Here is a 13,596-nt window from a genome sequence, read left to right as displayed (position 1 = left end):
AAGCTGAAATTATGTACTTAACTTTCACTGTTGTGTGTTCAGTTGTGTGCTCTTTGTTCTTGGAGCAGACATTTGTCATTATTCTGAGTTTAGTTGCGTTGAAGGGTATACTCACTTTACTAAAATAAAACTTTTTATTTATCTGGCTGATTGTCTTGAAAATAGTTTCATTGTCTTCTTATAGAGGTATGATTATGTACACATGTCTGATTTGTACAAAGAACGTCCACTGGTGCTAGGATTCTGAAATTCTGATGAATAACTAACTATAAAATGAAATCTGCACTTCAAGTATTTGTATTTTAACTTTTCAACGGCCAGAATAACAAAATGTAACTCTTAATTCCAAAGACAATGTCTGCTTTTAACTGCATCGTAAAACATGACTTGTCTGCATTACCCTGCAACTTCCCAAAAAGTGTACTAAAACAAAGTACAAAGACAACATTTGAACCAGACATAATTGATAAATATTTAGCAAAACTAAATATAATTAAAATTATAGAATTTTATACTGAAACTTCAAAATTTCTTCTAAACACATAGGGTATTAACAGTTATGCCTGAAATTATATATTTCAGTGGGTATAGTTTTACATGAACTTTTGCATTTATAAAATGAAATTACCGATTCCCACCTGTATCAAAGAATTCACAATACGCCTCAGGCTTCATTACATCACCATTTTACCACTAAGCTCATTTCTGCTACTCTTCAATACCAAATATTTCCTTAGTTACTCTCAGTCTATATTCTGCATTCAATAGACAAATCGCTGTTAAAACTACTAAAATGAGAAAAAGACATAGAGATTAATGAAATATGTACTTTAGAACTCACATATGCACATAAATTATAAGTAGACACTTACATATAAATAATAATTGTTGCTTGGCAGGATATTAATATAAATGAGTATGTCGATGCGCCTCTTTATATCTGACTATGTTGAATATGTAACAAAATGTCTGGAGTTATGGAGCAATAGCAAAATGCACCCACACAGAAACATTATCTCAGTACAAGAGGAGACAAAGCCGAAGTACAATATTAAAACATTTGCTGTTTTTTCACCGCTACTATTATTGTTTATCGATAGTGCTTCATATCATGTCTTTGATAGCTTAAAAAAATTAAATTATCACTTTCAAGCGCAGATGAGCCCTTAAAATGCTCTACATAATAAGTCATTATAACCAGAATTTGTATTTACTCCTAGATAAGTTGTTACATCACCATATTACAATTTACAAATAATCATAATCATTGACATTAAATGACTTTAGGCAGGTGATTTAATTCTAAGAGGCAGTGAGATCGGATAGGAATGTGCAATGAAATTAATTTTGAAATGATACTTCCCTGTGGGAAAAGTAACTGAATGCAGTAGAAGATGAATGGGGAAGCTTTGAGAGATATATAGCAAATGCAACAGAGGATCAACTAAGTAGAAAAGAGAAGTCCTGGTAGAACTCCTTGGAAACACAGGAGATATTGAATTTAATTGATGAAAGGAAGAAATATAAATATACATCAGAAAATGCAAGCAAGAAGAAATACAAACTTCTAATGAATGAGATCGACAGGAAGTGTAAAATGGCTAAGGAAAAATGGCAGGAGGACAAATGTAGGGATTTAGAAGCATATATGGCTAGGGCAAACACAGATACCACCTACAGGATTATTAAAGATGCCTTTGGAGAAAGGAGGAGCATCTGTATAAATATCAAGAGCTGAAATGGAAAACCAGTCCTAAATAGCTGAAATTTGGAAGGAGTATGTAGACAAACTATACTCAGGAGATGTACTTGAAGGCAATATTATAGAAATGGAAGAGGGTGTAGCTGGGGATGAGACAGAAAATACAACACTATGAGAAGAATTTGACAAAGAACTGAAAAACCTAAGTCGGGAGTAAACGACATTCTGCCAGAACTGCTGATAGCCTTAGGAGAGCCAGCCGTGACAAAACTCTTCCATTTGGTAAGCAAGATGTATGATATACCCTCATACGTCACAAAGAATATAATACCGTATTTCCAATTCCAAAGGAAGCAGGTGCTAACAGGTGTGAATATTACCAAACTATAAGTTTAATAAGTCATGCTTGCAAAATAACATGAATTCTTTACAGAAAATGGAAAAACAGATAGAAACCAACTTAGGGGAAGATTGCTTTGGATTCTGGAGAAAAGTGGGTATAAATGAGGCTGCACTGACTCCACTACTTATCTTAGAAGATAGGTTAAGGAAAGACAAACCTATGTTTACAGCATTTGTGAACTTAGAGTAGGATTTTGACAGTGTTGACTGGAATACTCTCTTTGAAATTCTGAAGGTAGCAGGGTTAAAATACAGGGAATGAAAGGATATTTACAGCTTGTGCAGAAACCAGAGGCAGTTACAAGAGTCGAGGGTATGGAAGTGAAGCAGTGATCGAGAAGGGAGTGAAATAGGGTTGTAGCCTACCCCCAATGTTGTTCATTCTGCACGTTGAGAGGGGCAGTAAAGGAAACCAAAAAAAGAAAAATTGTAGTAGAAATTAAAGCCCATGGAGAAGAAATGAAAACTTTGAGGTTTACTGATGACGTTGAAATTCTGTCAGATAATGGTAAAGGACATGAAAGAGTAGTTGGAGGAATGGACAGTGTCTTGAAGAGAGAATATAAGATGAGCATCAACAAAAGCAAAACAAAGATAATGGAATATAGTCTAATTAAATCAGATGATGCTGAGGGAGTTAGATTGGGAAACAAGACACTGAAAGAAGTAGATCAATTTTGATAATTGGACAACAAAATAGCTGATGATGGCCAAAGTAGAGAAGCTATAAAAAGTAGACTTGCAATCGCAGGGATAGCACTTCTGAAGAACAGAAATTTGGTAACATTGAATATTGCATTAAGTGTCAGGAAATCTCTTCTGGAAGTATATGAACGAAATGTATCCATATATGGAAGTGAAACATGGACGATATACAGCTTAGACATGAAGAGAATAGAAGCTCGTGAAATGTTGTGCTGCAGAAGAATACTCAGAATTAGATGAGTAGAAGGCTTAACTGATGAGGAGGTACCATATAGATTTGGGGAGAAAAGAAATTTGTCTCAAACTGACAAGGAGAATGGATCAGTTGATAGAGCACATTCTGACTACTGTAGGAAAGCGGGGAGGGGGGGGGGGGGGGGTCAAAATCATAGAGGGGGCAAAGAGATGAAATGAATGAATAGAGAATGCAGATTCAGGAAGAAGTTACAGGGATTAAGAGGCTCACATACAGGCAACAAATACCACAACTGACATACTAACAACTGGTATAGATTCATGATGGGTGCCGCCGCCAGACTATAAATAACATACAATCAGATTCTGAAATTATTATTAAAATATACATTTAATTATAAGTTACAATTGTACAAGAGTCAAGGTGCAGAATTTAGTTTTACAAAATGCAATAAAATCTTTTACATATACAGAATTTCAGTAGTAATACATTCTCAGTATGAAAATTGATGGTATATGTTTCTCAAACAATTGATCTTGAAAGATATTTACTGCTTAATTACAAAGTTAATCTTGATACTAGTATTCTCACCTTGTCTTGGACAAATACAGAGCAACATAACTTATAATTTTAAGTTAATTTCAAGTTAGCATGCTATCTTCCAAAATGTTCTGCAAAAGTGGTTTTATGTAAAATAATAACAATCTGATATCCAACAGTGTATATAATATATATAAAGGCTAATTACATTTGCAAGCTGGTAAAATTCCAAAATTACGAATGACAAAAGTTAACTGTGATTACAAAACATTTTTCTTACACACAACCTGTGTATTGGACTGTACATTAAACACAGGGTTCAGGTTATTAACTAGCCTGGTACATTACAAAGCCTTACATTCTAATATCTGATTTCATGATCTTTGTCGTATCTTACGTAATTCACTTGGTAGCTTCCTGTCTAGGGAGACGGTACAAAGGAGTACGGTCAAAGTATACCTTCTCCTCTTATGATTTTCGAACAGTGTATTAGCTATTACTAGCTGAAAATTATTGCAGAAATCAAGAAGTCATTCTTCCTCTCATTCCTGCTCCTGAACTCTTATTCTTCCATTACTCCTATTCCTTCTCCTACTGTAGTGTTACAATTCTCCATGAGTTCTCTCTCTCTCTCTCTCTCTCTCTCTCTCTCTCTCTCTCTCTCTCTCTCCCTCTCCCTCTCCCTCTCCCCCCCCCTCCCTCCCCCCCTCCATCCCTCCCTCCTCCTCCTCCTACCTCCCTCCTTCCCCCTTCTGCCTTCCTCCTTCCCTCCCATTTCCTATCTCTCTTGTCTTCTATTTGTGACATCAGAATTTGTATCTGAACCATAGATTTGGCATTGGTTAGGCTTCAATTCTTAGGAGACTAATCCTATCACTGATCCATTCACAGACTCAATCTTGGCCCTCCCTACCTATTTGTAATGATTGCTACTACTGTTTTTCCATTTTCTGATGATGCTGATATCCTATATTCACCTTATCATATACCTGTATCTTCTTACCAATGAACTTCATTTATCCATACTACATCTAGATTCAGATTTTCTAGGTTCTCTACTACGTTCATACTTCTGACATTCCTCATTCAGGTCCGTTAATGTTATTTTTTCAGTCTTTTTCTCATAGGCATCCCCCCTCCCCCCCAGAGATCCAGATGGGAACTAGTCTGCAGCCTTTTGCCAGTGTTGAGCTCATCTCAACACGTTGTCAGTTACAAGCCACATTTTCTGTAGATACGAGGCTGATTTGAAAAGTTCTCAGAACAGAATAGAAAAAAAAGTACTTACACCACTGAAACATTTTTCATTTATCAGTGTAGTGTCCTTGTAGATTAATGCACTTGTTCCAATGATGTTCCAGCACCTTGATTCCAACTCGAAAATAAGTTTCCTCTATGTCTGCAAAATAGTTGTCAACTCCGGCTATCAGTTCTTTGTTTGAAGTAAATCGTCATCCACCAAGAAAAATTTTTAGTTTTGGAAAGAGATGGAAGTCTGACGGAGTCATATCTGGTGAATACGGTGGGTGTGGCAACAAATCATACCTTAGTTCATGTAAGTTTGCCATGGCAATGGCACAGGTGTGTGGGGGTGCATTGTCTTGATGGAAGCTGACTTTCTTCCTTGCTAAACCTGGCATTTTTTCACATATCTTTTGTTGCAATTTGTTCAGGAGGTTGGCATAGTATTCTCCAATAATTGTTTGCCCAGTGGGGAGATAATCTACAAACAGAATCCCCTTTGCATCCCAGAACACTGATACCATGACCTTTCCCGCCGAAGGAATAGTCTTTGCTTTCTTTGGTGGCGGAGAATCAGTATGTTCCCACTGCTTTGACTGTTATTTTGTATGTGGGATATAGTAGTGCACACAAGTTTCACCTGTGGTCACAACCCGGCACAAAAAATCTTGTTCATTCCTCCTAAAGCGAGCCAAACATTGTTCCGATATGCCCATTCTCATGCATTTTTGATCCAGTATCAAGATTCATGGCACCCATCTTGCAGATAATTTTTCATTTCTAATTCTTCAATTAAAATATGATATAGCCTTTCAGATGACATCTGGCAGGCGTGAGCAATTTGACACATTTTCAATCAGTGATCTTCTATGTCCATTTTATGCACTTTAGCAATGATTTTAGGAATAGTAACACATCTTGGCCGACCACTGCGTGGATCATCATCTAAGGTCTCCCAACGAAATTTAAATTCATTTGTCCACTTAGCAACAGTTGAATATGAAGGAGCAGAGTCCCCCTGTGTATTCTGGAAATCAGCATGAATGTCCTTTGTTTCCAAACGTTTCTTTATGAAATACTTGGGAATCACTGCTCGAATCTAGATTTTTTTTCATCTTCGCAAATCACTAGGCGGGAACATTAGTAGAGCCATGCCACCGCCACAGCTATCTTCCAAAACCACTAACGTGGCATGTGTTTACAGGCAACAGTCCAATGAATATCACATGAACAATTCGTTGCGCTAGTGCTGACCTCTCTTGGTGATTCTGAGAACTTTTTAACCACCCTCGTACATATTGTGTTCATTAATGGATTGATCTTCGTTGTCTTCTGCATCCTTATACCACTGATCATTGCTGACAGTTCTGCTTTTAGGGGCAATTTGCAACCCAAAAGGCAAGAGGGTGCCGCGAACCTCTGTTGTGACATGATTGTTGGCAAATGAGGGCCACTCCTTTCAACGAAAGTTTTCAGCCCCCATTGCTGATGATTTTTATTCAAAATCTAAGTAGTGGCTGTACTTGACAGCAAGATCCAGGATCATTTCACTAGTATTGGAAGACATTTCCCCAAACCATAGCATCACACTCCTTACTAGCAAACACGAATATCTTGTCCCTCTGGATCAACATTCCTCAGGTATTCTGCACCCACATGAAAATAAATCTATTTAATACTCTCCAATAACCACTTGTGCTTTTGAGAGGCAGACGTACTAGTGTACTGCATAGAGGGTACAGCTATGGAGGTCAGGAAGGGTTTTCTTTGTGTTGATCTTATCATGGCTGACATGTAAAGCTCCTGCATCCCATCCCCCTTGTGCCCCCTGATCCCCTGATGAAAATTCCATTTTACTGTAAAATATTTGACAAAATGAGCTGTTGTTGGATTGTAATATGTATGACTTTGATATACAGGGAGATTATAATTAAAATTAAACTTTCACACTGCTGTAGAAGTAACACCACAGGTCAGAATGATGCCAAATTGCAACGGAATATTATCGGAGAAGTGGGGAAAACATATGGCAGGAGAAAAATAAATAATTAAAAAATGTAGCAATAGATGGCGCTGTAAGCATTATAATTTAATTGTGGTCAACTACAAATGACAAACGAATCCTACAACAATGCCCAAGATGTATGTTTGACATTAAACAAACTGTGCTACTCAGTGTGCATGGGTGTACAGGTGTGATACTGTTAGTTACGTAAGCCCATCCACCGTGGCAAGGTCATTTCATGTTGGATGGGAAAAATCAGTTTTTAATTGTTCTGAGGCTAAAAACCCCATAAAAAGCATCAATCACATCAGTTTTTAATTGTCCTGAGGCAAAAAGTTGCATAAAAAGCATCAATCAAAATCAAATTGAATTATTAATTTCCGTGTGACTGGCGCAAACAGTATGCTGTCCACTGTTTTCTGGAACAAGATGAAATCGAGAAACAGCACGTTCCACAACTGATCGAATGTTTCCGGGGTCACGTTCATACTGTGTTGCGCAATGCGTGCCTTCAGTGCAGCTAAGTTTGCAATCGGAACACTGAACACATCATCTTTCAGATAGCCCCTCAGCCAGAAGTCACACGGATTAAGGTCAAGTAATTGGGACTACCAGGCTGTAGGGAAATGGTGGCTGATAATTGTAGCATTTTCAAAATGGCGCTTCAGCAGCTGCTTAACTGGATTTGCAATGTGTGGAGGTGCGCCATCTTGCATAAAAAGTATCCCATCCACACATTCACACTGTTGGAGAGCTGGAATTACATGGTTGCGCTAAAGACACTCATAGATAGTGCTTACCAGTGACAGTACAGGTAACAGGACCGGAAGCACCTGTCTCTTCGAAAAAATATGGCCGTATGATAAATGTCGTCGTAAACCTGCAACACACAGTGACCTTTTCAGGATGAAGTGGTACTGGTTGATTTGTGTGTGGATTTTCCATTGCCCATATTCGACAATTCTGTGTATTGACATACCCTGTCAGATGGAAGTTGGTTTCTTCTGCCCACAAGATCTTCAGTGGCCAATCATTGTCCACTTCCATGTGGGCAAGAAATTCTAAAGTAAAGGTCTCTCTTGCTGGCAGGAAGCAACTCATGCACATGGGTAATTTTGAATGGATAGCAAAGAAGGATGTTTCGTAGGATTTTATGCACCATGCTCAGGGGTATATCTAATGTTCAGAAATTCTCCATGCACTACGCATTTGCAAATCACCACTCGTCTCCTCCTGCTTTGCTGTAGCCACAGCTTCCGCTGACGTTTAATCAATTCGTTTCCTCCCTCTACCAGGTTGCACACCAAAAGAATCCATCTTTTCGAATTTCCAAATCATTTTCTCTAGACCCACAGCAGTCATCGTACCGACACCTTTTTTCAAACTCTTTAGTGTCCAGAACTTCTCCAAAGCTACATGTGCACAGTCATCATTCTCATAATACAGCTTTACAGGCAGAGCATGATCCTGCATTGTGACAGTCATGATGGACGTTGCAGACGCAAAAGGAGAAAAGCCATGTATCCGATGTGTTTATACAGACTTCAGAGGGTCATGCGCATGACAAGTGTTTTCATTTACGTATTCTGACACATGCAGCACCACCTATTGATCAGTTTTCACACTATTTTTTTTTTTTCTTTTCCCATACGTTTTTCCCCTTCTCCGATAATATTTCATTGCAGTTTAACCTCATTCTGACCGGTGGTGTTATTTCTGCAGTGTTTTGAAAGTTTAATTATAATCACCCTGTATCCATCATTACACTGGCCATTCAGATTATTTCTTCTAGAATCAATACGACAAAACTTTTCGGATAGTATATGCTTGATTCTTGTAAGTAGTCATGTGGCCTCAACTTCAGTTGATCTCTCCTATTGTTTATCTCAATATTCCATATCTCCTCCCCCCATACTTCATCATCTCATCATTTTTTTCTGTTACCCTGCTCCCATTTACTGCTTTTTTGGTCCTTTTCTTTCACTTGTTCCTCCTCCTCATCCAATTCCTTCTCCACAATGAACATGTGATGTTTTTCAGTTTTTTTTTTTTTTTTTTTTTTTTTTTTAGTATATCTTCTTCCACTGTTTCTGACTTGTTCAAGCTCTTTCTTTCAGTTCTAATGTCTTAGTTCTCAAATCTCATCTGCTGCTGACTTGTTAATCCTTATTTCCCTTTGTTATCTCTCTTCCTTCTGAAAGTTTCATCTTCAAGTACCGTGAACTGTGTTGTTATGCCTCCTTGCTGCCTGGACTCCATCCAAATTGAGAAGTATTGTGTATCACATTCCATGTGAAAGTTGCTTGTCTTATGTGGAATAGACTATTAGAACAATCCAGGAGAAGTGCAGTGGAAATCAGTGACATGCCCAAAATAAAGCAACCAAGAAAATCAGCTGTCACTATGCACTGCTTAGAGTGTAATTGTGAAATGGACCAGTGTCATTGCGCAGAAACCAAGTTTCTGGGACAGCAGATATTTTTTAATGTCTCTCTCTTAGTATGACACTCTCACTAAAGGCTTTGCATACACAAATTTCATTGAGATCCAGTATAGAAACAAGTATCGTGTTCCAGTGTATTTGTAGAGAATAGGGCTGTTGATAAAATATCAATATATCATTATTTTTTTCCAAAAAATATGAATATATATCAGTGATTATTTTTTTGCTGATATATCAATATTGAAAAGGCTATATCAGGTGCCTATATTTTTATTTTATATTATATTTTTTCACAATTTTCAGTAAATGCTTGAAACCGTTCTTTCAAAATTTTAGTAGAACATAATTTTACTTTCATCAACACTTAAATATACAGCTCTAAAACCAGCAGTATATTTACAATGTGCAGCTGATATTTTTGTAGGCATGTACATCTATATTTCTTTCCATTGATATATTGATACTTTTTTCCTATATATCAAGGGCTGATAATGATACTTTTTTAAATATTGATGTATCGGATTCCCAATATTTTTTAAAAATATCAACAGTCCTAGTACAGAACATGGCATCTACTGTCCTCACCAGTAGATTTTTGTGATCTTTTTATCTTATACCTGTAGTTGCAGATGCCTGTAAATAATTGATAATTATGACCCAGTCCAATTGCACAGCCAAGCAGTATCAGAACTTTTCATACATTTATGTGCATTACATTACATATTGTTTTTGTTTTCATTATTACATTATCTTTATTTATATTGGGGAACATATGCCAGAATTTGCAACACACACACACACAAAATATGTTGCTTTCCTGTTAAGAATGATGGACTGAGCTCTGTTTATTCTAGTTGAATACTTATTCACTGATTCTGTATGTAAATATTTTGCACACTAGGCATCAGTGCAGAACCACATTGAATGGTTTCTGGAAGTCAAGGAATGTGCCATCGACTGTGCCTACAAAGAACATCTTAAACAAGAAACTTGAATGTCGGATAGTAAAATGTGTATTGGAATGATATTTAGTGCTAGCTTTAAACCCCCCCCCCCCCCCCCTTGCCACACCCACACAAACAAACAAACTTGGAAGTGTGCAATTTGCAAAATCTTTAATATCTGTCTCATTTCATTTTCAGAAGCATGCTTTTCTGCAGCAGTTACTCTGAGTCCCAAGAAAAGCAGACTCACCATCCAAAAAACATCAATTTTCTCTTGATCTCAACAATTTGTGTCAAATTGCTGTTAGTGTATTTCCTGTTGGTGTTATTAACCATAAGAAGTATCAGATACATGTAATTTTTTTCCCCAATAAACAGGGGGTTCTCGATGGAAAGGCACTGCAGAGAAAAATGGTTGGTTGCTTTGTAAACATTCTCTAATGTCTCAGAGAGAACATAGATTGGTCTCACAATTTAACTGACACATTGTGTCCACAATCTATGGTTGCAGCATGAGCCCAGTGTTATCACTAATGATTACGTATATCTCTGCAGAACAATGTCAAACATGAACTATAAAATGTGTTGATGCCACAGGTGACAGTGTGGAAATAGGACAAACAACAAATCAAATCTTGCTTTTATGAGAGCAGCTCTGGAACCCTGCATTTTGTAGCCATATGTGTGAACCACTTTCCTATAAGCATGTAACTTGATATCTAATATTCCAACTTCACTTATGACCCTACAGAATTGTGAAGATTTTTACGCTTGTTCATAAATGTCAGAAACATAAGCTGCAAAAGATGTACCTTTTTAGCTATATATGTGCAGAGTAGGTACCGTATTTACTCGAATCTAAGCCGCACTTTTTTTCCGGTTTTTGTAATCCAAAAAAACGCCTGTGGCTTAGAATCGAGTGCAAAGCAAGCGGGAGGTCTGAAAAATGTTGGTGGGTGCCGCCACAACTAAGTTCTGCCGTCGAACATATGTAGCGCCACACAGGCATGCTTTGTAGGCACAAAGATACATACTGGCACCAAAATCTCTGCGTCAGTATATAAATTAAAAAAAAAAAAGTGGAAGACGAGCCTATTTCCTCCGCCCAGAGTTTCGACCACTGCATTTTGGTACATTATCCAACGAAGTAAATACAAATTCTGTATTGTTGATCTTCGAATGTAGCAGCATTTCAATGTACTACGAAAATCCGACTGGCAAGACTGTTTGGGATGTTTGTCAATATGGCCAACTCTACGTTCTGAATTTTTTCCTACCTGTGAGAAGCGATGGTTGCTAATAGGAGCTTTTATGAATTGTGAATCACATGTAGTATTCTTTTCGCCATAAGATTAATACGAATATAAACATTTTGCCATGTATTGTTTCGTGTTTGCTACTATCTCATTTAAATCCTGTCTGCCTAATAAACTACGAAACTAGAGTGAGACAACAGCAAACGGGGGAAGAATATACATATCATGTCATGTTTATATTCGTATTATTCTTATGCCTGATAGTGATACAGTCAGAAATGAAGCACGGCAACTGACTAGATTTTTAAATCTAAGATGTCTCTTTCCTGTGCAGAATGTAATGAATTAAAGAGGCGCCTGCGAAGATTTTGGAACGGAGAAAAATTTTCGCTAAAATTTCGTTCAGATCATCATCTATCATACGCAGTCTGTTATTTGGTTCTTGTTGATCATTATCAAAGAAAGCAGTAGTGTAAGTAACAACAAATGTTTCGCTAATGAGACGACTCCTCTCTATTTTTTATTTGCAAGCGGCGGTAGCGCGCACAAAAGCAAGCCACGCCGCGAGCGGCGACAGGCTGTAAACACGCACTATCAGAATGCGACAAACAATGCATGACACTGTGCAGTAATGCATTTTCAGCTTGGAGTGATGTAAACACCTATAATAAAGAGAACGGCACTTATCAGATCAAAGAAAAATAAGCAATCAATTCAAACCAGACAAGCACGTGAAAAAGGAAGGATATCCGTATAAATACGGACGGAGCGCGTGACGCGTAGCAATGGCTACCTGGTAAACCGTAACTGCTAAGCTTACGACTCGAACCAAACTACTGCAGCTGTATCGTCATTCATTCGACCTAAATTTTGTCTCATATTACAACTAGACGAACTTTGTTTCGATTTGGAGGTGCGACCTAAAACTTTTCTCTCCCCTTGAATTTCGAGTCTCAAATTTCAGGTGCGGCTTAGATTCGGGAAAAATTTTTTTCCTTGATTTCGAGTCTCATTTTTCAGGTGCGGCTTAGATTCGAGTAAATACGGTAATTATCCACTGTACCGAAAGAAAACTTTGAGTTTAATAATAATAAATTCTGTCACATTTAGTTTAAAATTTTGACAGATTTGTTTTCTCTTTATAGGACAGCCTCATGAAGGATCAGGCTATGCCTCACAGAAGGTACTTCAAATGGCATGGCATCGTTTAGAACACGCAAGAAGTAGGGTGAATGAACTGGAGAGAATTAAAAATAAGCATCTACAGGCACGTGCAGCTTTGAGGAACCAACAGCAAATCACCCAAGTACAACAGAATGGATCACAACCAGTCACCAATGCCCACGGAGGAACATCAGCATAATTTTCGAAGAAGCTGTTTTCATATCATTCGTCGCTGACTGTATGAGGCTAACTGTTTCAACATGTCAAAAGTCAAGTGAAAACTTTATGCTGAAAGAAATGTCAATGTTGTAAGCAGGTGTTTTTTCTCAAATTTCTGAGTGTTGCAAGGACTAAGAACATATTTTAAAAATACAGAACTAGCAACAGCATTGTGTTTAAACAGTTAACTGAAGTATGGTTCTTGAGGAGCATTCTGCACTCTTTCGTGCAACTGCAGAGTATAAAAGATTCTCATATTTTTAATGGCATTGCAGGAATGAAACGTAGGTGCATTTCACGAGTTTCTCCTGTGGTATAAAAATGTTCCTTTCCAATGTTTTTCTCATTATTTATATTTATTGACATAAATACGATGTTTTCGGTATTTTACTGGAAGAACTGATGATGTATGGAAGGCTTTAATGAACCAGAAGTCATGGACATTTTTACTCATCTGTACATTGTATATATTATTAGTATTGAGCAATGATGTTGTACAACTTGTTAATTACATAACAGTTTAACAGTTGTAATTTTCATTGACATTCATTCATGTAACTCAAATACATACATCAAACAATGGAAAATCCAGGATGGAATGTAACAATATAATGAAGAGGATAGCTGAGATGCTGAGTCACAGAAAGGCACACCAAAAGGCTGTCGGGAAGTTAGCTTTCAGACAAGTCCTTTGTCAGAAATAGACAACATAAACACAAGCACACACTCACGCAAAGTTAAACACACACACACACACACACACACACACACACACACA

The 13,596-nt window shown here is 37.5% G+C and overlaps 1 protein-coding gene across 1 annotated transcript in view; it reads left to right on the top strand.

Moving 5' to 3' along the window:
* The window catches only part of LOC126457371 (mediator of RNA polymerase II transcription subunit 11), a 43,993-nt gene extending 30,642 nt beyond the window's left edge, over positions 1 to 13,351 (top strand). The window contains exon 3 of the mRNA XM_050093623.1: positions 12,581 to 13,351. Within this exon, the coding sequence (XP_049949580.1) occupies positions 12,581 to 12,798 (218 nt within the window). The 3' untranslated portion in view covers positions 12,799 to 13,351. The remainder of the gene's footprint in view (positions 1 to 12,580) is intronic.
* The last annotated feature ends 245 nt before the right edge of the window (positions 13,352 to 13,596 follow it).

The sequence above is a fragment of the Schistocerca serialis genome, chromosome 2 (assembly GCF_023864345.2).
Source record: "Schistocerca serialis cubense isolate TAMUIC-IGC-003099 chromosome 2, iqSchSeri2.2, whole genome shotgun sequence".
Classification (NCBI taxonomy): domain Eukaryota; kingdom Metazoa; phylum Arthropoda; class Insecta; order Orthoptera; family Acrididae; genus Schistocerca; species Schistocerca serialis.
Note: the sequence above shows the minus strand (reverse complement) of the source record. Positions and strands in the feature narration are given on the sequence as shown.